General features: G+C 38.1%; 1 protein-coding gene across 6 annotated transcripts in view; it reads left to right on the top strand.

Moving 5' to 3' along the window:
• Positions 1-24,876, top strand: part of MARCHF1 (membrane associated ring-CH-type finger 1) — a 1,238,958-nt gene that overhangs the window by 1,086,318 nt on the left and 127,764 nt on the right. For 5 of the 6 annotated variants that reach the window (XM_069097636.1, XM_069097649.1, XM_069097643.1 and 2 more), the window contains one exon: positions 12,997-13,076. In XM_069097636.1, the coding sequence (XP_068953737.1) occupies positions 12,997-13,076 (80 nt within the window). Of the gene's footprint in view, positions 1-12,996; positions 13,077-13,396; positions 14,147-24,876 lie in introns of all 6 variants that reach the window. The other variant, XM_069097675.1, reaches the window with a different exon arrangement.

Below are 24,876 nucleotides of genomic sequence, written 5' to 3'. Positions count from 1 at the left end.
CACTGTGAATATTGCACTGGCACTATACCAATAGAGGGAAGACACTAAAATTAAGAGGAATCAGGAAAGACTTCTCACAGAAGGTGCAATATTAATTGGGATTTGAAGGAAACCAGAGAATCTAGGAAGCAGAGCTGAGAAGGGAAAAAATTCTAAGCAGGAGGGACAGTCAGTGAAAAGGCAAGGTAGAAGAAGACTGGAAACATGGAAGGTGATCAGTTTATGAAGGACTTTAAAAGTCAAAGAGAGGATTGAATATTTGATCCTAGAAACAATAAGGAACCACAAGAGTTCATTGAATGAGGTGGTGGGGAGGTGGAGGTGATATGATCAGACATTTTCTCAGGCTATTGCAATAGTCTAGTATTGCAATGGTAAGGGCTTATATCAAGGTAGAAACAGTGTCAGAGGAGAGAAGGCAACATATATGAGAGGCATTATGAAGGTAGCTATGATATGATAGAACTTGACAAATAATTGGATATGGTGGGTGGGAAAGGTGGGGTGAAACATGCAAACCTGGGTGACTGAGAGGGTGATGATACCTTTGACAGTACTATGGAAGTTAGAAAGAGGACTTTAAGGAGTTTAGGGGGAAAGTTAATGAGTTTAGTTTTGGACATTCAAATGTAAGATGTTTATGGGATATCCAATTCAAGATGTCCAGGTTGGGAGATGGGTTAGGATTAGATAGATAGATCTGAGAATCATCAGCATGGAGATGATCATTTTTAGAATAGCTAGGATGGCTAAAATATGGACTCCATTAATAATGATACAAAATGAGAATGGAATTGTAGGTCAGAGACAGACTGTACATGATCTTAAGTACCAGGAAGGAAAGTTTATATATTTATCCTAAAGGTAATTAGGAATCACTGAAGGGTGTTGTTGTTTGAGATTGGATCTTCCTATCTTATCCCAAGTGGAAGTGCAGCAGCCATTCATGGACCTAATCCAAATCCTGATCAGCCTAAAAGACTTACCCTGCTCTGCTTCCCCAAACTCAACTGGTCATTCCTCCTTAGACCATCTGGTGACCCTCCATTCATGAGCACTAATCATATTCATGCCAAACCATACAGACACACTTTAACCCTACTAAGTAGTTATGAACTCCTGAGCTAAAGCAATCTGTCACATTCAGACTCCCCCAACAGCAAGAATCATCGGCGTGAACCATGCCTGGCACAATGAAGGTTTTTAAGCAAGGGAATGGCATGATCTGATTTGTGCCTTAGGACGATTATTTTGACAGTGGTGAAGAAGATAGACCAAGCATGTGAGATATTAGAGGCAGAAAGCTTCTATTACTCAGTCCTATTAAGGAAATCACAAAGGTATAGAATCGTTATGGAATATAAAATGATTCAGATAGGTGGTCTAAAAGGATTAATGTGACTGATTTCTTAAGCAGTATAAAACGGCAGCTGGTAAGTATTCATTATCTAATAATTGAATTGAAGACAAAATGTAACTCTCTTTCCAGAAGGCCTTTTATTTTACTATATCCTTCCCATTCAAAAACAGGCCAACTCTTTTTTTTTTCCTTAAAAAAGTGACAGGATTGATGGAGTGGTACCTAAGGTGGTAAAAATATTTCCTGGGCTTCTTGCAGCTGACTCTATTTAGAAATTATTGTTTAGGAAACACAAGAATGACAGATTAGAACATTAAACAAAAAGGGCTTTGTTTGCCAGATGCAAATAAAAAAATGTGACTGTAGGGACTAGAGAGAGATTGAACTCAGAGATTAGTATGATAATGAAACTTTATGTTACTACTATAAAAACAAATTATACATTTAAGAAAGAGAAAAATCCAAGACTGCTATTATAAAGGATCAGTCTTCCCTTTCTTGTTTTCCTTTTATATACCCTCTAGCTCTTTCAGCATCTTTTAATAAACAAGTACCTCTGAAAAATATATGCACAAAGGCTTTCTATGAATTTTCAGAATTGTGTGTGTGTACATATGTTTCTATAAACCTTTGGCCAAAATAGATTTCCCTAGGTTTTACATTCCTTCTGTGTTTATTTTTTTTTTATCTCTGAGGATTTTTATAAAATCTATTACACTTTTTAATTTTTTCAGTTCTTTTTAAGAAGTGAAATTGAGAGTGTGTTGGTTGCTTCATCTACAGGGAGATAAATGTAAACTTCTTCACCTTCTGTCTATAACTAAAATCTCAGAGTGTCCAGTATTCAGCAATTTCAGCAAAGCCGATCAGTTAAAGATTCCAATTTTCCTAAAAACAATTCTTTCTAGAACTGAAGTATACATCAAACTTGGAAACATAAATAATGTTTATTAAAATTTCAAATTGAAAGTCATTTCATCAGGTCAGTATGACACATAATACAGAGTATATATCACATAATGCCCTTTTCTTTGCCTTTCATTTTCTTCCATTTCTGTCTTCCCCCTTCCTTTACTTTCTAAGTCTCTCCATCCTCATAACCCTCTCTCCTCACTCTCAACAATGTCCCTTTCATTTTTTTTTTGCATTTCCCTACTATATAAGCCAGTTTCTTTCATTCTTATTACCATATTCATCACAAAATTTTAGCTGGAGAGAATCTCAAAGTCCATCTAGTCCAACAACTTCATTTTACAGATGAGAAAACTGAGTCCTAGACATAGTACATGATCTGCTCAAGGTCATACAGCCTGAGGCAGAATTTGAAATTAAATCCTCTAACTCTAAAAACTATACACTCTTCCCACTAAATCATAGTGACTCTTATGGCAATGCAATATTCACAGCGCCAACAGTCACTATAAATATGCTGGCATAGTGCTTGATTACAAAATATAACAGACTCTCCATATATAAAACAGAAGCAAAACATTTATTCAGACACCAGAAAACCAAACCAGTAAGCTGATTCCATCATAGTAACAAAGAAGTTAATAAGCCACAATAGCACAGAGAGCCATAGCATCTTTTAGCCTTTGCACAAACAAGCATTTACTCACAAGCCTAACTGTCACCCTCAGATATGTCCTCTCCTCCTCCCTCTTCACTGGGTTCTATGAATTTCTTATTCTCAATCTCTTGGGCAGTGGTGCAGAAAAGTATAACCTCTCTTTAACAAACCTGTTCTTCCAGACAGTAGATAAAATACAGAGATATATAGACACTTTTCTACCAGACTCTGAGGGTTTTTTTGTTGTTGTTTGGAGGGTGGGGGGTGGGAGGGGAGATTTGAATCAACCAGCTAGTGCTTCTAGCTATGGTGAGGAACCAAATCATTGTTTTTACTGACTAAGTTATAACCAGGCAATGTCTATTTATCTACTAATCATAAAATACTTATGAGGTTCAAAGTCCCTGTTTATTAAGTCCAAAATTCTTTTGATGATCAGAGGCAAATGAACATCTGGGAAGGAAGACCCCAGGCCAGTATTTCCCTTTGAGAAGTACATTATATCTTCAGGATCCTTTTTCAGTTTGTTTTTGTTTTATAAAAGACTTAGATTTGTCCTTGTCCTTGCTTCTTTCAATCAGCAAAATCAACAAAGTTTGCAAGATGCATACTCTTATACTATAGCCTTCCAACAGATATATGCTTTCTACTTTGTTCCCAGAGACCTCTATGACATTTATAGCAGGCTTTTTTTTTTTTCACTACCACCAACAAAAAGTCAATAGTTGCTCCAACTGTATTGCCAGGCTCAAGTTCTTGAGTCATTTGCCCCAGTGCATTATTGATATGTTTGCTGTTCCCCCAAGAGCAGCCATTTGATGACAACTATGTGAGGTTGTTCTTTGTCACTTTTATTCATTAGGCTTTGGATTCTCAAAATGGAGAGAATCTCAAATGGTAAGGACAGGGGGGAGGCAAAAGCTGTTGAATCCTATGAAACAATAATTAATCTCCAAACCTTCCTGGCCAATCAGGGGTTTATAACATTGTCCCTGGAGCAAGGGTATGACTGAAATGTCACCAAGAGGGGTTGCTTGGCTCAGCCTGTAAGTGGATTCTCAGAAAACCTAATTTGAAATTACTCTCTTTAATTATGCTGTTGATATAAATCACTCTGATAAAATTAGTGCAGCTGGCCTCCTGTTTTTTTCCCCCATTGGAATGCACTGTACAATGCAATCATCTGAAATAAACATCTATTACAAAGAATGCTCCACTTCAAAGAACATATTATTCTGCTCATCCAACCAAGTGGAGTCTCTCCCTCCCAACCCCCATATCAATCTTGTGCCTATTAAAGGAATGAACCAATTATGAAGCCTTCATAATGTACCAACTGGTAAATTAAAACAATACATTTCTATTGAGTGGGGGCACACATTTAAAAGGTTTTAATTTGTTTTTCCTCAATACTTGTTTAACTGGAGTTGCCCTTATTTTCATCTTGAAAGAGTTTCTACTGTATTAAAAATGATTGGAATGCCCCACCCCCTCCCAAAGTAGTCTCTTTTTAAAGCCTGAATATCTTTAAAAGGAAGCAAAGGCTGGACTTCAAGAAATATAGTGCTTCATTTTGGGGAGAAGAATTTTATATTAGGATAACAAAGGTGGCAGCTAGGTGGCACAGTGAATAGAGCACCAACCCTGGAATCAGAAGGAACTGAGTTCAAATTCGGCCTCAGACACTTGACACACTTACTAGCCTTGTGACCTTGGGCAAGTCACTTAACCCTAATTGCCCTGCCTTCCCCCCTCCAAAAAGAAAAAAATAAAAAGGATAACAAAAAACATTTAATGAATACCTATTGTGTTCAGGACCTTGTGCCAGGCTCAGAGGGGATATAAGATGGACAAGATTTGTCCAAGGGTGGGAAAATTTGTCCCAGACACTTAAAGGACCACTGGTGGTGCTTGTATGCCTCTAAGGCAAAAGGTAGTGACTGAGCCTGGGGTAATGAAAACATGGAGAGGCTGAGGCCTGGAACTGGATATGGAGAACAACCCCTTTCAGTTTTCTGAATCTCTGTTCATCTGTAAAAGGGAAATGATAATACTTGTTTTGCCTACATCATGTTTGAGAGTATTGAATAAGAGTATATGGCAAAGGGCTTTATAGAATATGGAGTGCCATACTAAGGAAGGGACAACCAGAACAGCTGGTTTTTATAGCGCATTGAAGGTTTATAAAGTGATTAGCATATTGTGCCTGATTTATCCTCCCCTCAATCCTAAGAGGAAAGTCATTTGAATAGTATTTCTCCCGTCTTACTGAGGAGGGAACAGGCCCAGAGACTTGCTTGTGGTCACACAGACTTGAAAGAGTTAGAAGCAGGGCAAATGCAGTTCTGTCATTGTTCTTCCCATGATGGAACCCTGAAATAAATGTAGTAGCAAAGGAAGACATCAAAATTAGTAGAGCCTTAATTAAAGAATTGTTACTCTATTATCATATGAGATAATAGCTAGCCTTTACACTTATACTTTACATATAATGGGCCTTAGGGATCTACACCCCTGCGATCTTGAAAATCCAAGTAAAATTTTTTGGCCCTCCATTTGTACCAGAGAAGTCTGTTTTTGTTTTTTTGTTTTTTCTTTTACTTTTATGGGGTGTATACAGTATTTTTTTGTAAAATCTGGGTTAGGTATTTGGTTTGTGTCTTCTGCTGCCCTTCATGTATTGTCTGTGACTTCCACAAAACTCCCCCAAAATTCTTATTTAATTTCTTATGTAGACTTATGATATATTGAAACTGTGATGGGGAAAGTCATGATGTGGAAGGGATAACTACTAATAGTGCTCTCAGGTTTGCAAAATGCTTATTTTATCCTAGCAAAACCCTGGAAAGTTGGGAGGTAGAGTTATTATTTTCATTTTACAAGTGAGGAAATTGAGACCAATAGAGGTTAAGTGACTTGCTCAAGGTAATACTAGTAAGTGTTGGAGGCTGGATTTAAACTTGAATCTTCCTGATTCCAGGACCAGAGCTCTATCTACTGAGTTACCCAGTGTCAAGCAGAGAAGTATAATCTCCTAATCACAGTTAGAGGAACTCAGAGATTCCATATAGGAAGGTACTGGGTTTGGGGTCAGAGGGCCCAGATTTAAAACCTGAGCTCTACCACTTACAGTCATTTATCTCTGTGGGCCTTAGTTACCTGATTTGTAAATTGAGGGGATTGTGATAGATGAACTCTAATAGTTCTACCAGTTCTTAATTTATGATCCTTGCATTTTTCAGGTAAGGAAGTTGAGGCCTAGAGATCTTCGAATGACTTACTTCAGGTCACATAAGCAGTAAATACAAGTATCCCCTTCCACATCATAACTTTCCCCACTGCGTTTTCACTACATCGCAGGTCAGCATAAGAAATTAAATGAGAATTTTGCAGAAGCAGCAGATGACATGCGAAGGCCAGCTGACAATGCAGAAAAGTTTAGAAACTCAGAAATGCATAAAATATATGTATAATATTGTATATAATATTGTATAATATCCACATATTTTATCTTTTAATGCCATAATAATTTCAGATTTCTTTTCTGGTACAAAGGGGAAGCCAAAAATTTTTGTGCAGGTTTTCTAGATCAAGGGGAGGCTGAGCCCCTAAATCGTGATGTGGAAAGGATAGCGGTAGTAGACTTAAGATTCAAACCCAATTCCTTTGGCTCTGTTTAATTCTGTTTCCACTTTATTGTGCTGTAACTGAGAAAACCAAGTGCCATAAAGCAGCATTCCTTTCATTTCACTTAAATCTATAATTATATATATATTAGTGATATAATTCGCAGGGCTGTCATCCAAACAACGAACTACACAGATATGAGTGACTTAAGACAGAAATTTTTTAATGTATCATTGTGGGCAGCACAGAATATGCCCAGTGCCCATGTGATTGGCAGAAGTGGAAATACCTTTTCCTTGGTTATTGTTGAAGTAATTATTGTAATTGTTCATTTTAATCATCAGGGAGGGGTTGATTTCCTTACAGGCAAGTCTTTGAAATACTTTGACAATAAGATCAAAGGGCCACAGAATATCATGGGTTTAAGAGCTAAAAGGGACAAGAGATGTCTTCTCATCCAATCCCCTCACTTTGTAACTGAGAAAATGGGCCCAAAGAACTGAAGTGAGTAGTTTATAAGCATTTGGATAGTAATGAGGCAGCTTGATTGATAGAGTGAATAGTTCTGACCTGAATCAAGAAGACCTGAGTGAAAATCCTGCCATTGACAAACCTGACTGCAGTGCAACCCTGGGCAAGTCATTTAACCTCAGTTTTCTTCAGTTTCTTCAACTGTAAAAATGGGAATAAAAATAGTGCCTACCTCCCAAGGTTGTTATGAGGGTCAAGTTTTGCAAGCTTTCCAATGCTATATAAATATAAATAGCTAATAATATTAGCAGAGCAGGCATTTGAAGCCAGGAGCTCTATAGACCCAGTACTCTTTGCTACAAGCTGATACAATCTCAGGCCTGAGACTGTACATCTAGATTCCAAAATGGAGCTGGGACAGCACCTTCTTCAGTCCATTCCCCTTTCTCCCTCGCCTTAGGCTATTAACTGCCTTGCTGAACACTCCATTCAATTCAATAAGCATTTACTAACTGTCTACTATGTGTGGGCTCTGTGCAGAGATCTTAGGGGTATAAAAAGAGACAAAAAAACCATCCCTACACTCCAGAAGTTTATAGTCTAATGGGGGAGACCACATGCAAACAAATATACACAAATCAAGTGATATATAGGATAAATAGGAAACAATTAACAGAGAAAAGACAACTGAATAAAGGTGGATTGGTTGGGGAAGGCTTCCTGAAGGAGGTGGGATTTTAGTTGGGCCTTAAAAGTCAGTAGTTGTAGTGGAGGAGAGAGAGTGTTCCAGGTTCCAGCTCTGACTGTCCTGTTATACAGTCTGACTACCTTGGAAGGTAGTTAGAAATTCCAGAAAGGATTTGGTTGTTGGAAGGGACCTTATAGGTAATTATTGATAATAAGTAACATTTATATAGTACTTTTAAGGTTTGCAAATACACCTTGCAAATATTCTCATTTGACTTTCAATAATCCTGTTGTTGAGGTCACAGTTGTGAGAGCTGGTTCAGATTTTTGAAAGAATTCAATCACACCTTCTCTTTAGCCAAAGAGAGCTTTATTAACAGAAAAGCATGAGGGCTTGAGACTTAGCAAGGAGCTATGCAAAGGCAATGATATAGGAAGAGGACCAGACATATACACAGAAAGTTACACAGCCTGTAGGATGATGATGTAATTTTAGTGTTTCTATGGGGGTTGGAGATTTAGGGACAGGATGAGGAAGATGGGTGACACAGCATAGGGAAAAATTGTCATGATACATGATGAGGAAGATGAATGACACAGAATAGGGAAAAATTGTCATGATACATGATGAGGAAGATGAATGACACAGGATGGGGAACACAGGATAAGAGGGACAAAAGCAATTATTTTGGTACAAGTTGCATGGTATTTCGAGATAAGGGGAAGGGGCACTAAGATACCCCCCAATTACAAGATGGGCTAAGAATAAGCCTCAAGCCCCTCAGGGGCCTGGGGGAAAGTAACCCTTTCTCAACCCTTAAGGCACCTTTGTATACATATCGCTGTGAGATGGGTGCTATTTTTATCCCCATTTTTACAGATGAGGAAACTGAGTCAGAGATTAAGTGATTTAGCCAAGATCACACATCTAGCTAGTGAGTTTCTGGGGCCAAATTTGAGCTCAGGTCTCTCTGACTCCAGGTCCAGCACTTATCCCTAACACAATCCCATGTGATAATAACTTCTCAAAGTCATCTTTCTAGAATGTGCAGGAATCACCTACAACAGCTCTGAAAGGTAGTCATATAGGTTTTGATATGTCACTTATAGTAATGGGAATCTATTTTGTTATTCATTGACAAATGTAGACCCCACTTACAGGGAGAAGTGACTGGGAAGAATTGGGGGGAGGACACTTATCTGCTGGATAAGATGGTTTTACACAGCTTTATTCAAATTCTGGGGGATATACCTTAGACCTTGAACTAGAAGAAACTGGTGGGAAGAAAGAGGTTATAAGGAAGTGACCATGGCACAAATGTTATACAGAAGCTATCACAGCTGACCAAGGTTATGTCAATACAACTACAACATTGACCAGGGAAAGATGGTGATGTTCCTAGCTTGAATTATGGACTGAATGGGACCTGTGATTCAAGAAGAATGAGAGTGACCCTTTCTCACTCCCTTTCTTTAAGTGCAAAAGCCCGAGGTCTGTGAACTATGCATGTATGTATGCATAAATATGTATAAATATACACACATATACATATACACATATGTGTATATGTGTATATATATATAAAGCTATATTTCAGCATCAACCAATTAAACATTTATTAAGTACCCATAAAGGAATAATCCTCTATATTTTATTTTATGCATTTAAAAACATTATTCTGTGAAGGAGACATACGCATCACCAGACTACCTAAGAGATCCACAAAACAAAAGGCTTAAAAACCCTTTTTTTAGGGTTTTTGGAAGTAGTAGGAAGAATCCAAGTATTCCTTTTGACTAGTCATTCCTTTTATTTCCTCCTTCCACTATCCCTTCTAGGCCATGTGAATGGCAACCAGATTTTGGGAGTGTTGTTCCTGAACATCTGCTTTAATTCTTAAGCCTTAGACCTATTATGAAACTTGATGATCCAAACCTAGGTTATTTCCTGAGTTTTTCAATGTATGCTTAAAAAAAATGAAGAGAGGAATTTCCCTTTTCAGAGATAAGACAATTTTTATTCCACAAAATTGAGCTGAGGGCAGAGCCAGATAGTTATAGAGGCAAGGAGAGGGTTGATTTTATTTTCCTTAAGCCTTGTGAAAATACCCATTTATCAATTCTAACCCTGGAGGGATGACTGTGTATGTGTGGCTACCCTAGTATTAAAGTGAGGCTACTAGTGCCTGACCTTACTTGTGAGCTCCCTCTGGTGTTTAGATTAATTTTCCATGTGGAGGGGTTAAATGGAATAGTAGGGCTGCCATAATCATAAAGTAGAAGCCTTTTAAGTTTCAAGGAACTAAATTTGTGTACTACTGGAGCCTTGAAAATCAAGATTAGATACCAGGATATCTAATACATTAGATAAATATCAGGATATCTAATACATTAGATATCAGGATATCTAGTACATTGTGGGAACAAATTTCATTCATCCATTTAACATTCCTTCAACAAATTTTTTTTAAGTTTTATTATTATTTTTTCAATTAATAAGCATTTATATTCTCTCCTTCCCACTTCCTCCACCCAATGGAAAAGAAAAGGAAAAGAAAAACCCTTTTAAAAAAAATTAGAATAACAAGAAAACAAACACTTAAATCATCCATGTCCAGAAATGTATATCTCATTCTGTTTATTCCATGCCCTTTTAGGCAGAAGATGGCTAGCATTCATTTTTCATCACTACTGATTTTCCCCTAGGGTTGGCCATTGTAGATCAGAATCCTTAAGTCTTTCAAAGTTCAGTAAGCATTTATTAAAAACCAGTGATGTGCCAGCCACTGTGTTAGGTGCTTAGGATATAAACAAAAAATAACTAAATAGTCCTGGCCCTTAATGATTTTACATAGGGAAGGAAATAACTTGTACTTAGACAAGTCATGATTAAGATGATGGTTAAGATAATTAAGATATACACACACTCAGATAAGTCTCTACTCTAGTCCATCCCCCATTCAGCTGCCAAAACCATGTCTATGTCAACCCCACTCCTCTTCTCTAGTAAACTCCAGTGATGCCCTGTTACTTTAAGGATTGTATATAAAGTTCTTTGTTTGGCATTTAAAGGTCACCATACCCTGGTCCTTTCTTACTTTTCCAACTTTCTTATATTCTACTACTCTACAAGCTCTCTAAAAACCAGCCATACTAACCTGAATTTACTGTTTCTCACACCTTCTATGAGTCACACCAGCTGTCCCTCATGTCTGCAGTCCTCCTCCTTCCCAACCTCTGAAAGTCAATTTCTGGCTTTCTTTAAAAACCCACTCAGACACTACAACCTGCAGGAGGACTTTCCTGGTCTTCTCAACATTGCTAGCCCCATTAAGGTTATCTTATTTCTATTCTACATTAATCCTATATGTTCTCATTTTTATATACTCTCCTGCAGAGCCTCTTCTCCATTAGAATATAAGATATCAGGAGCAGTTTTGTTTTATTTAATTTGCTTTTTCTTTGTATTTCTTAGCTTGATAAATAGTGCAAGTGTAGAATTAAGAACTGATAGTGCGAATTAGTAATGCTTCATTATTTTATTTCCATTCCTGATAGAGACATATAGCCATAACTCAAAATTTAAATGTAGGAATAGAGAGAGAACAAGCATTTATTAAGTGCCTACTATGTGCCAGGGACAGTGGCAAGGGCCTCACAAATACCTCATTTGAAATGGAACTCAGTATTCCAGTTAAAAGAGTAGATGTAGATTTGGATTTGGAGGATCTGGGTTTGAACGCTTTCTCTGCCTCTAGCTGCCAGTGCAATCTTGGTCATCTTACTCTCACTGGGCCTCAGTCTCCTCATCTGTACAATGAGTGGGCTGAATCAGAGCACCTGTAAGTTTCCTTCCAGCTCTATGATTTTTTTATAGTTCAGTCTCTAGGTTTTAACTCTTTTATTCTATGATATATGGCAGGGCAAATATGAAGTAGTTTATTTTGAGAAAGACAAAACTTGAAACATCTTGAGAATAGCATACTTACAAAGCAATATTGCAAATTGATATCGGAAACTTGAGCAATGCACCCAGTAGAATAAAGTCACTTAAGAAAGGCTATCTTAAGAAAATGAGTTTTGATTAAGATCTTTTTGGACAAGACGAACATTGGTCAGAGTTCAAGGTTAGGGGATCACAGATAAGAATCAGAAAGACATAAATTAGTAAATTTTATTGGGGGCAGGAAGAAGAAGGAATTAGTGAGTTGTCTGGGGGTATCAAACTAGCTTGGCCATGGTTGGTTTCCATTGAATTCTAAAGGTTTAGTGCTAAAGGTAAATGACATACTACTGACCCCAGAAAGTTAATTCAACCTATCTTATTCCCAGTACATATAAAGCACATTCTAAACCTTAAATTACTATGTAAATATCATCTAGTATTATTTGTAGTAGAATTGCTTTTAAAATATTAAAGGTTAATAGTGAGAGGCTGTCTTGTATTATAGGGGTGGGAAGGTGGGGAAAGCAACCCTGGACTTAAAGTCAGACTGATTTTGAAATTCTAGTTCCAAAGACTTCCTCACTGTAAGACTTCTAGCAAGCCATGGGACCTCTCTAGAACTCATTTTCCTTATCTGTAAAATGGGGAGGAGAACCATATTTGTACTGCCTTACCTCACCAGGCTTATGTGATAATCAAATGAGTGAATATATATGTAAAACGATTGGAGAGCTATCAGTCCGGGTAATTTGTTGTGCTCCTCCTTCTGGTGACCCAGCCCAAATAGTAAGCTTTTTCTCTAGCTGGCAATTCAACAAAGCCTGCCCAGGGAGGCACCATAGGCTTCCAGCCTTTAAGTGTTCTTATCAGATTCTGTGACAGATCTATGTTCTGTCCACTCAGATGATAATCCTGGAGGCATTTGGTAAATGAATAAACCATCTGATAATTTGGGCCTTCTAGATTCTAATCAGTTTTAATCTAAAGAAGATGGGGAGGAGACTGTGGACATCTGTCTTCGCTCCAGGAGGTTTCAGATTCAAATTGAAGAGTTCTCCCCAAATTTACAGTAAATAGAAGAGAAACTTGTGGAATCCTCTTCCCCCAGGGTAAAGTCAAGGACAACTGTAGCTTCTCAGCTGCTGTAGTTCCTCAAACAAGTTTTAATTTTGCACACAGACCACTCTTAACTTCCTGTGTTCTGTGAACTGGGGAGCTAACATCATGACTGGCAGCAACATTTGCTGCAACTTTTTAAACATGTGGGAAAAAAATAAGATTTCAAGCATGTATTACATTAACCAGGATTCCAAATTATCTAATTTCTTTCAACAGGCAAGCAGCCCAACTACAGGAACAGCTCCTAGAAGCCAGTCACGACTGTCTGTCTGTCCATCCACTCAGGACATCTGTAGGTATGTACTAAACAGGAGATCCTTCTCCATCTCGCCCCCCCCCCCTGCTTTTTTTAGAACTATTCTTCTGTATTCTTATTTTGCATCCTGTCACATGTGTTCCTTGCTTCTGCCTAACACTAATCATTGATGGTTAACTTTGACATAAGAAGAAAAAGAAAAAACTAGTCATTTGTTTATTTCCTTTTCTTTCCTGTTGATCCTTGTTTATAAACTCTAAGTTCGTGTTGCCATTTTCATCTTTCTTTCTCTCTTTTTTCCCTTCTGCTCTCTTCCATTTCCCATTTCCCACCCTTTCCTTTGCCTGTTGCATTGTTTAGATCTTCCACCTTGCATGATTTATCAGAAGATACATTTGAGCATTCCACCCCTGTCATGGTGCTGACCCCTACTTGTAGGGAGTCTAGTAAGAAACAATTGAAACAGAGATTTAGGCAGAGGAAGAGAGAGGCTTCTGAAAGATATGAGCATGCAGAAAAGCAGAGAAAGGTGAAGAAAAGTAAGCTTCACCTCCCCATCTCAAGTCCTCGATGGAATGAATTCCACCAACAGATGTCTGATTCATCTTCAACAGATGAAAGTCAGTGGGTTCAGACCCAGCAAAGGACCCAAGAAAGAAGTAAGCTTCCCCGAAGAGGAAGAAGAAGCAGAAACCAGGACGGGTCCCCAACTTCTAACACCGTTGAGGTTGTCCATCTAGGAACCAGAGACAAGCAGGAACTGACAGAATATGAGAGCTGCTCTTTAAATCACCGTAGAGGAAAGGCCAAGAGATATAAAGAATATAGCCTTTCACCAACTCTAAAATCTCTGCAGGCAAAGAGTTTCACAAAAGACCTTGGGGGAAGTAGAAGCCGAAACCACTTCAAAGACCCACAATCTTTGATTTATCTCAGGCAAAATGAAGTTCCCAAAGAAATTTTTTCAGAAAGAGATTCAGGCACAGAGACAATGCCAGCAATTTCATGCCTAGAAGAACCAGTGGCTACAAAGACCTGTATAACTAATTCTGCTCAGGAGCTTCCTGCCCCATATGATGACAGGTGTGATGATGATTCAGAAGTGTGCAGGTCAGTTGTTAATTAGAAAGACCCCATGTCCCTTTAACATGTTGCTTACTCTTAAGGGGGTTTGTGCGTGCCCCCCTCCACCACCATGCCTTTTGGTAATGACTGCTCAGAGACTAATTAAGGGCTTAACAGGACCAGAAAAAGTGAGTGTGGCAGGCAGAAATCAAGATGTCTGTAGACTTGACACAAGGTCCCTTGAATGCTGACACAGAATAGAACTAGATGTCTGCTTCCTCCTCCACTTATTTGGAATTCTAAGTCATTTTGGCAAAGAGCCTCATAGACCACTTCTGCTTGGGCAAACATTCTAGTTAAAGCAAGAAGAAGTATGAGGATCCCATGTTGTCTCAGGGACCTATTAAAATTGGATAGCACTTTTCACCTCAAATTCATCCATGTAAATTTGACTCAAATCAGGAATGATGAATGAACTGGCCCCAGTGCCACACCAGGCCTTAGAGACCTGAGGTTCTATTCTTCAAGGGCAGGCTTTTTGTTGTGCTTTGTTTTTAACGAGAAATGTCACCTCTTCAGTTAGGGCTAATTTGTTGTATAATTGTGTAATAGTAATGGCATTACAATACAAATTGTCAGGCTTAGCTCGGAGATGTCAGATGGAAAATATGAAAACATAGATCACAACAGGTTGTTGGGGTAGCTGGTAGAAATGATTAAGGGAGAAGTTTCCTTTGAATTTACAATTGGGACATCACTGCAGCAACTTTATATATGCCCAGAAAAGTTACATATTGTGCTTTTTACCAAGCTGTATGCATTTCTAAAGTAATACCAGTGGACAAATTCATTTCAAAAAGAATTCCTGCACTATTGTACCAGTACCTAAGGCTATATGAGTGAACTTAAAGCATTAAGCATTGTGGAGTCCATATAAAACCTATAGAGTTGTTTGGGTGTGAGTTTTCAAGGTTTGGGGCCAAAAGGAAGAGGGAGGACTTTATAAATCTGCAGAGAGAGAGAGAGAGAGAGTGTGTGTGTGTGTGTGTGTGTGTGTGTTGTACTTGGAAGGCATGCTACCTGAAAACCCAGCAGATGTTCTCACCTCCATTAAGAGCAGAATGGGGGGGTGGAGGAGGGGGAGACGGGGGGAGAGAGAGAAAGACAGAAGAAAGAACCCTGGATTTAGAGTTGGAGGATCTTGGGCATAGTCAAAGAAGTACCACTGAGCTAGGAAATTGGAAGTCTCTAGCCCAACACATTCCAGACACAGATGACTCCAGTTCTGGATAATTTCAGAAGAGATACAAAGCAGAAGGATGGGGCATGGTTAAGATCTTGACATTTTGTGGAACAGAGAAAGATTTGACCCCTTCCCCCTCTCCTTATTCCACCAAATAAAGGCTTTTTCAAACTCCAACAGTGGACCTCCAGTAAGAATGTGACATATAATGTGACACATACAAAGTCCATTCTAGACCAGAGTGACCTGAGAATATCAATTTCCCTGAAGATGATCACTTTTAAACTACCTGTTGTCTCTCTCTGTGTGCTCATCTCTCTCTTAGGTTCTGATGGGTAGGAAAACCAGCAAGAAAATTCTTGGAGTTTTGGTCAGATGTCTATTGCCTTTATCCACTTAGACAAGGAGGTTGAAAAGGAAAAAAGAGGATTTATATTCCTGACATTTTATTATCTTTACTTAAGGAGTTATTATTTCTAGACTTCTAAGGATCATTCAACACTGCTTCCAGTCCTATGTTTTTTAAAAATAATAATTAGCTAGTACTTCTGTCTCATTAAGGTTTACAAAGCACATTACAAATATTATTTGATCCTCACAACAACCCTTAGTGGTAGGTGTTACAATTATCCCCATTTTATACATGATAAAGTTGAGACAGACAGAGATAAAATACAAAGTCACACAGCTAGGAAGTACTGAAGACTGGATTCATTTAATTCAAGTTTTCCTGATTCTAGACCCAGTGCAAATGTGCCGCCTAAAGTGAAATAGCCAAGTGGTGTGTATTATACACTTACTTTGTGGGTTTTGTTTGTTTTTTTGCTTTTTGGGAGGGAAGGTAGGGCAGTTGGGGTTAAGTGACTTGCCCAAGGTCACAAGGTTAGTTTTGTGTTAAGTGTCTGAGGCTGGATTTGAACTCAGTTCCTCCTGACTCCAAGGCCAGTACTCTATTCACTGCGCCACCTAGCTGTCCCTATACTCTTACTTCAATACTGCAATGGGTTCATGATTGTCTTCCACCAATGTAGATGCCATCAATCCATACTATCTCATCCTGTGTTATCCTTCCCCATTGCTTTCCATAAATCCTTAATAGAGAATCCAGGTGACAATGTAGAGGACTTCCTTTTATTTGCTTCACATTACATGAGAGCCTTACTAGCTGAGATTGTTCAGTTGAAAGAGAAGGTCCAGGCACAGTCTGTAGCTGGATGCAGTTTTGTAGGCATGGAATGGTTGAGCTCACATCTCAGGAAGATTACTAGATGATATGTGAAGACCCTTGTTAGCAACCAGGGTTAAATCACTCTTTACCCCATGCTAGTTACTCTGAGGTATGCTATGTAATGTACAAGCTGTCATTGAAGAAGAGGCTCTTATAACTGGAGTCACAGACACAATTTTTCCTAATTGAGATTTTGCTTCTGAAGGACATGTTTTTAGAAAAGAGTTTTACTAGACTTTTGTTGACAAGAGATTCAATAATATGTAAGGTTAATCAATGCATCAACAAGCATTTATTAAGCTCTTAGTTATATTCCAGGCACTATACCAAGTGCTGGGAAAACAAAGAAAGGAAGGAACACTACCTACCCTCAAGGAGCTTACTTTTTTTTAAATTAAACTTATTTGTTTATTTTTAGTTTTCAATATTCACTTCTGTAAGATTTTGAGTTACAAATTATCTCCCCATCTCTCCCCTCTTCCCATCCCAAGAGGACATGTAATTTGATATAGGTTCTACATATATATTCATATTAAACTTATTTTCACAATAGTCATCTTGTAAAAAATTAGAACAAATGGGAGAAACCACAAGAAAGAAGAAACGAACAAAAAAAGATTTTTATTATTATTGATTATAATTGCTTCAATCTGCATTCAGACTCCATAGCTCTTTTTCTGGAGGTGGACAGCATGAGTCTTTTAGAGTTGTATTAGATCCTTACATTGCTAAGAAGACCTAAGTCTATCAAACTTAATCATCACACAATGTGACTGTTACTGTGTACAATATTCTGGTTCTGCTCACTTCACTTAGCATCAGTTAATATAAGACTTTCTAGGTTTTTCTGAAGTTTGCCTACTCTTCATTTCTTATAGAACAATAGTATTTCATTACATTCATATGAGACAACTTGTTTAACCATTTCTCGATTGATGGGCATTCTAATTCTTTGCTACCATAAAAGAGCTGCTACAAATATTTGTATATATGTGGATCCTTTTCCCATATGATCTCTTTGGGAGAGAGACCTAGAAGTGGGCACACCCTTTGGGTATAGTTCCAAATTGCTCTCCAGAATGGTTGGATCAGTTCACAACTCCTCCAACAATGCATTAGTGTTCCAATTTTCCCACATCTTTGTCAACATTTATCATTTTCCTGTTTTGTCAAGTTAGCCACTATGATGGGTGTGAGGTGGTACCTCAGAGTTGTTTATATTTGCCTCTCTCTACTCAGTAGTACCTTTTTTCATATTACTATAGAGAGCTTTAATTTCTTCATTGGAAAACTGCCTGTTCATATCCTTTGACCATTTATCAATTGGGGAATGACTTGTATTCTTATAAATTTGACTCAGTTCTCTATATTTTAGAAATGAGGTCTTTATCAAAGACACTGGTTGTAAAAAATTCTATTCTGCTTCCCTCCTAATCTTGGTTGCATTGGTTTGGTTTGTTCAAAATCTTTTCAATTTAATGTAATCAAAATTATCTATTTTGCATTTCATAATGTTCTCTGTCTCTTGTCTGGTCATAAATTCTTCTATTCTCCATAAATCTGACAGGTAAATTATTCCTTGCTCTCCCATTTGCTTATAGTATCAGTCTTTATACCGTGTTTCCCCGATAATAAGACACTGTCTTATTAATTTTTTTGGAAAGAAAAACACCAGAGGGCTTATTTTCAGGGGAGGGCTTATGTTGTCCTGCCTCAGCTCTCCTCCGCGGCACTGCTGTCAATGGCGCCAGCAAGCAAATCACTGGGGAAGAGCAGGATGACACGCTCACTGCTGCAGCTCTGATTGGATGCAGCTCGGAGCGCGGCGTGCGTTTCACCCGGGAGGGGGGACAGTGCATACAGAGGGTACCATAATGTAATGTGTAGCGCAGGGGATCACCTTCACTACAGTAGCAATCTCAATAGGGCTTATTTTCAGGGGAGGGCTTATTTTAGAGGAATCTTACACAGTAAGGGGAGGGCTTATTTTCGGGATAGGTCTTATTATCAGGGAAACACGGTATCTAAATTGTGTAACCATTTTGACTTTAACTTGGTATAGGGTATAAGATGTTGGTCTAGGGGTGGCTAGGTGGCACAGTGAGTAAGATCGCCAGCCCTGGATTCAGGAGGACCTGGGATCGGTTCCAGCCTCAGATACTTAACACCTACACAAAAAAACTGGCTGTGTAACCTTGGGCAAGTTACTTAACCCCAATTGCTTTAAAAAAAAATGTTGGTCTATATCTAGTTTCTTCCATACTATTTTACAGGTTTCCCAGCAGTTTTTGTCAAATAGTGAGTTCTTATCCCAGAAGCTAGAGTCTTTGGGTTTATCAAACAGTAGATTACCATAGGCATTGACTACTGTGTCTTGTGTACCTAACCTATTCCACTGATGCACCACTCTATTTCTTAGCCAGTACCAAGTAGTTTAAATGGTTGCTGCTTTATAATACAATAAAGATCTGGTATGACTAGGCCACCTTCCCTTGCATTTCTTTTCATTAATTACCTTGATATTTTGGACTTCTTGTTTTTCCAGATGAATTGTGTTGTTATTTTTTCTAGCTCTATAAAATAATATTTTGGTAGTTTGATTGGTATGACACTGTCATTTTTTATTATATTAACTGGCTCTACCCATGAGCAACTGATGTTTTTCCAATTATTTAGATCTGACTTTATTTGTGTGAAAAATGTTTTGTAATTGCGTTCATGTAGTTCCTGGGTTTGTTTTGGCAGGCAGACTCCCAAATATTTTATAATTTCTACCATAACTTGAAATGGAATTTCTCTTTCTATCTCTTGCATTTTGGTTTTGTTATAGACATGATGGTGATTTATGTGGATTTATTTTATATCCTATAACTTTGCTAAAGTTGTTTATTATTTCAAGAAGTTTTTATTTGATTCTCTAGGATTGTCTAAATATATTATCATATCATCTGCAAAGCACAATAACTTTGTTTCTGTTTTGCCCATTTTAATTCCTTCAATTTCTTTTTCTTCTCTTCTAAAGCTAACGTTTCTAGTACCATATTGAATAACAGTGGTGATAGTGGATATCTTTGTTTCACCCCCAAAGTAATTGAAAATACTTCTAACTTATCCCCATTACATATAATGCTTCTTGATGGTTTTAAGTAGATGCTACTTATCATTTTAAGGAAGACTCCATTTGTTCCTGCGCTCCCTGGAATTTTTAATAGGAAAGGGTGTTATATTTTGTCAAAAGCTTTTTCTGCATCTATTGAGATAATCATATGGTTTCTGTTAGTTTTTTTTGTTGATATGATCAATTATTCTGATAGCTTTACTAATATTAAACCAGCCCTGCATTTCTGGTATAAATCCTACCTGGTCATAGAGTATTATTCTTATGATAAGTTGCTATAATCTTTTTGCTAATATTTTTTTAAAATTTTTGATTCTATATTCATTAGGGAAATTGGTCTGTAGTTTTCTTTGTTTACATTCTTCCCAGTTTAGGTGTCAATACCATATTTGTATCATAAAGAGAATTTAGTAGGACTTCTCCTTAGCCTATTTTCCAAAATAGTATTGGAATTTCTTTGTTCTTTAAATGTCTGATAGAATTCACTAGTAAACCCATCTGGCCCTGGAGATTTTTTTTTCCCTAGCTTAGCTTGTTCAATTTCTTCTTCTGATGTGGGGTTATTTAAATATTTTATTTCCTCTTCCATTAATCTAAGCAATTTATATTTTTGTAAACATTCATTTATTTCACTAAGATTGTCAAATTTATTGGCATACATTTGGGCAAAATAGCTCCTAATTAGTGTTTTAATTTCCTCTTCATAGGTGGTGAATTCACCCTTTTCATTTTTGATACTGGCAATTTGGTTTTCTTCTTCCTTTGTTTTAATCAAACTAATGAAAGGTTTATCTATTTTATTGGGGTTTTTTTCTTTGCCATAAAATCAGCTCTTGGTTTTATTTATTAGTTCAATAGTTTTCTTGATTTCAATTTTTTAAATCTCTCCTTGTTTTGAATATTTCTAATTTGCTATTTAGCTGGGGATGTTTCATTTGTTTTTTTCTAGCTTTTTTAGTTGCATGCCCTATTCATTGATCTCCTCTTTCTCTATTTTATTCACTTAAGCATTTCAAGATATCAAACTTCCCCTAAGAACTGCTTTTGCTGCATCCCATAAGTTTTGGTATATTGTCTCATCATTGTCATTCTCTTGTATAAAGTTATTGTTTCTGTGATTTGTTGTTTAACCCACTCATTCTTTAGAATTAGATTATTTAGTGTCCAATTAATTTTTAGTTTATTTTTCTATGTTCCTTTATTACATGTAATTTTTACTGAACCATGATCTGAAAAGGAAGCATTTAATATTTCTGCTTTTCTTTATTGGATTGTAATTTTTAGGTTAGTGCCCTGTACCACTGAGAAAAAAGACCAGAGGTCTACATGTCTAACTTTTCTAAAATTCTATTCACCTCCTTAACATCTTCCTTGTTTATTTTGTGGTTAGATTTAACTAGTTCAGAGAAGGGGAGGTTAAGGTTGCCCACTAGTATAGTTTTGCTGTATATTTCTTCCTGTAACTCTCTTAACTTCTCTTATAAGAATTTTGATGCTATATTTCTTGGTGCATATATATTTAGTAATGATATTGCTTCATTGTCTATGGTACCTTTTAGCAGGATGTAGCTCCCTTTCTTGTCTCTTTTAATTAGATCTGGTTTTGCTTGTGTTTTTTCTGAGATCAGAATTGCTACCACTGCTTTTTTTTTTTACTTCAGCTGAAGTATAATATATTCTACTCCAGCCTTTTACCTTTACTCTGTGTGTATTCCTCTGCTCTGAATATGTTTTTTTGTAAACAACATATTGTATGATTATGGTTTTTAATCCATTCTGCTATCCACTTCCATTTTATGGGAGAGTTCATCCCATTCATATTCACATTTATGATTACTATCTGTGTCTTTCTCTCCATCCTGTTTATGCTTTGCTTTCTCCTTTCTCCCTTTCACTTCTCACTAGAGTTTTGCTTTTGACCACCGCCCACCTCAAACTGCCCTCCTTTCTATCAGCTCCCTCCCTTTTCTTTCCCCTTTCCCCACCTATTAGCTTTATGGAAAATTAGATTTCTATACCTATTTAGGTATGTATCATTCCCTCGTGGAGCCAAATCTGATGAGAGTAAGGTTCAAACAATGCTCATCTCCCTACCTTCTTTCCTTTTACTGTAATATTCTTTGTGCCTCTTCATGTGATGTAATTTATACCCTTTTCTTCCTTTCCTGTTCTCCCATTACAATCCCTTTTCACCACCTCATTAGGTTTTTTTATCATTACATCAAAGGCAATTTATACCCACATCCTCTGTCATCTTCCCATATACAGATGTAAACAGTTTGCCCTCATTTAATAACTTTTTTTTCTTTCCTGTTTAGCTTCTTATTCCTCTCTTGAATCTTATATTTGAATATCAGATTTTCCACTGAGCTCTGGTCTTTTCATCAGGCAGTTCTGGACATCCCCTATTCCACTGAATGACCATCACCTCCCCTGAATTAATTTCTCTGAATAGTTGATCCTGGTTTGTAATCCAAGACCCTTTGCCTTATGGAATATCATATTCCAAGCCCTGCAATCTTTTAATGTAGAAGCTGTAAGATCCTTCATAGTATTGATTGTGTTTCCATGATATTTGAATTGTTATTTTTTGACTGCTTACAGTATTTTCTCCTTGACATGATAATTCTAGAATGTGGCTACAATATTCCTTGGCATTTTCAATTTGGGATCTCTTTTAGGAGGTGATTGGTGGATTCTTTCAATTACTATTTTACCCTCTGGTTTTAGGACCTCAGGGCAGTTTTCTATGATGATTTCTTGAAAGATGCTGTCCAGGCTCTTTTTCTGACCATGGTTTTCAGATAGACAAAAAATTCTTAAATTATTTCTCCTGGATCTATTTTCTAGGTAATTTGGTTTTCCAATAAGGTATTTTACATTTTATTCTATTTTCTCATTCTTTGTTTGACTGATTCTTGATGTCTCACAGAGTCATTAGCTTCCACTTGCTCAATTCTAATTTTTAATTGTTTTTCTTCTGTTATCTTTTGTAGCTTCTTTTCCATTTGGCCAATTCTACTTTTTCAGTGTACTTTTTTTCCATTTTGTCAATTGTATTTTTAAAGGAATCGTTCGATTTTTCTTCTACCCCTCTTATTTTACTTTAAAAATCCTTCTTGAGTTCTTCTAAGAAGGCCTTTTGGGCTTGAGACTAGTTCATATTCCCCTTTGAGGTTTTGGGTGGGCATATTGACAATGTTGTCTTCCCCTGAGTTTGTGTTTTGATCTTCCCTGTCACCATAATAATTCTCTGTGGTCTTTGTTTTTCTTCATTGCTTTTTGCTCATGGCATTTGCCTTTTCTCTGGCTTTTAAAGTTGATCTCTGCTTCTGGGGCACAGGGGTCATTGTCCTGGGCTTCTTGTGGGGGCTAGGAGCCTGGTTACTAGTTTTGTGTGCTGGGGTCTCAGGTACTAGCAGCTGGAGGTTATAGGGGTCTGGAAGCTTACCTGGTGCTGAGGTAGAGCTGGTGTGGACTGAGGCCAAGTTAGATTTTTCTGTGTTTCCCAAGGTTACACAGAAGCTTGTAGGGTGAGGCTTGGGGAGATTGGTCTGGGTGCTGTAAGTCACCTCCTCACCAGGCCTGACCTAGAACATGGGTAGGTTCATCTTTTGGTGAACACCTGTCTACCAGCTCACATAGTGGTTCTCCACTCTGGCATCTTCCAGTTCCCCTGGCTATATCAAGGCATGCAGCAGTCCTAGTGTTAGTGCTTGCCTGCTCTACCACCATGGGGCTCAGGATCTCCTGCCAGTTTGCGGAGGTGGGGCTTTACCACTGGCTCACCAGGACACCTCCCATCCTGTACTGATCCCTTTCAGGCACAGTATGAAGCATCTTTCCCATTAATCCTCCTAGCCTTCTGAGCTAAAAGGCTGCTGCACCCCATCTTTCTGCCGACTCTACCATTCCAGGATTTTTCCTGGGGCAATAGTTTTTGGGTTTTTCAAGGTCAATAAGGGAGGGTGAGAGTGACTTAATGTTTATTCTGCCAGGCTGGCTCCCAGAAGTTGAAGTAGGTGACTTTCAAACATTCCTTCTGTGAGCTGAGAGCTCCAGAAGCAGCCGCTGCCACTGCCACTGTCACCACCAATTCTGCCACTCCCAAGGCCTGCTCCTGATTTGCTAGGGCTCTACTGGTACTTGCTGGGCCTGGGGCTGTACTGGCACAGCCAGTGCTGGACTGTGCTTCTCTTACCCAGGTCAGACAGACCCCTCCTGCTGACCTTCTAGTTATCTTTGATGTCTGTGGGCTGAGAAGTCTGGAAACTGCTACTGCTGCCAGTGATTCAGTCCTCTGAGGCCTGCTCTGGCTTTGCCAGGGTGGGGTCTGTGCTGGCATGGCCTGCATTGGGCTTTACTTCTTTCTCAACCTGGTTCAACAGACCTTTCCTGTTGACCTTCCAAGTTGTCTTTTGCTGGAAATCTGCCTCACTCTGTCTTTTTGTGGATTCTGCCACTCTAGAATTTGTTCAGAGACACTTTTTAAAAGTATTTGAAGGGGTTTGGAGGAGAGCTCAGGTGAGTCCCTGCTTTCACTCCACCATCTTGGCTCTGCCCCAAGGAACAGACATTCTAATGGGGGAGGCCAACATGCAAATATAGAGGCAGTCAAAACTATAGTCAGAGTACATGGAAAGTAATCTCAGAGGGAAAGGTGACTTTATTTTCCAATAAGAATTATCATTAACATTTATTGAGTGACTACTATCTATAGGAGACTACCACTAGTTACTAGTAATCCAAAGAAACCATAAAGGGATATAGGATGGGTCCTGCCAAATAATATTAGGTGGCACATTCACTGTTGAATGAGAGGTTTAGAACATAAATATTACAGGGGTCAAGAGGAGGACTGAGTTTTGTTGGTCAGTCATTTTCAGTTATTTCTGATTCTTCATGACCCCATTTGGGTTTTTTCTTGGCAGAGGAAACTAGAGCGGTTTGCCATTTCCTTCACCAGCTCATTCTACAGATAAGAAACTGAGGCAAACAGGGTTTAGCGACTTGTCCAGCATCATGGCTAGTAAGTATCTGAGGACAGATTTGATTCTGATTCCAGGCCTATCACTCTATCCACTGTGCTCCCTAACTGCTGAAGGACTGCTAGGGAAATTCTCACAGAAGAGGTGAAACATTTATCAGGAAAGTTAGGATTTATATAAATGAAGACTAGGGGGATG

This window comes from Petaurus breviceps, unplaced genomic scaffold (genome assembly GCF_028583685.1).
Source record: "Petaurus breviceps papuanus isolate PSGF00001 unplaced genomic scaffold, PetGlider_PUasm1.0 126, whole genome shotgun sequence".
Classification (NCBI taxonomy): Eukaryota; Metazoa; Chordata; class Mammalia; order Diprotodontia; family Petauridae; genus Petaurus; species Petaurus breviceps.
This window is presented reverse-complemented; position numbering and strand designations above follow the sequence as displayed.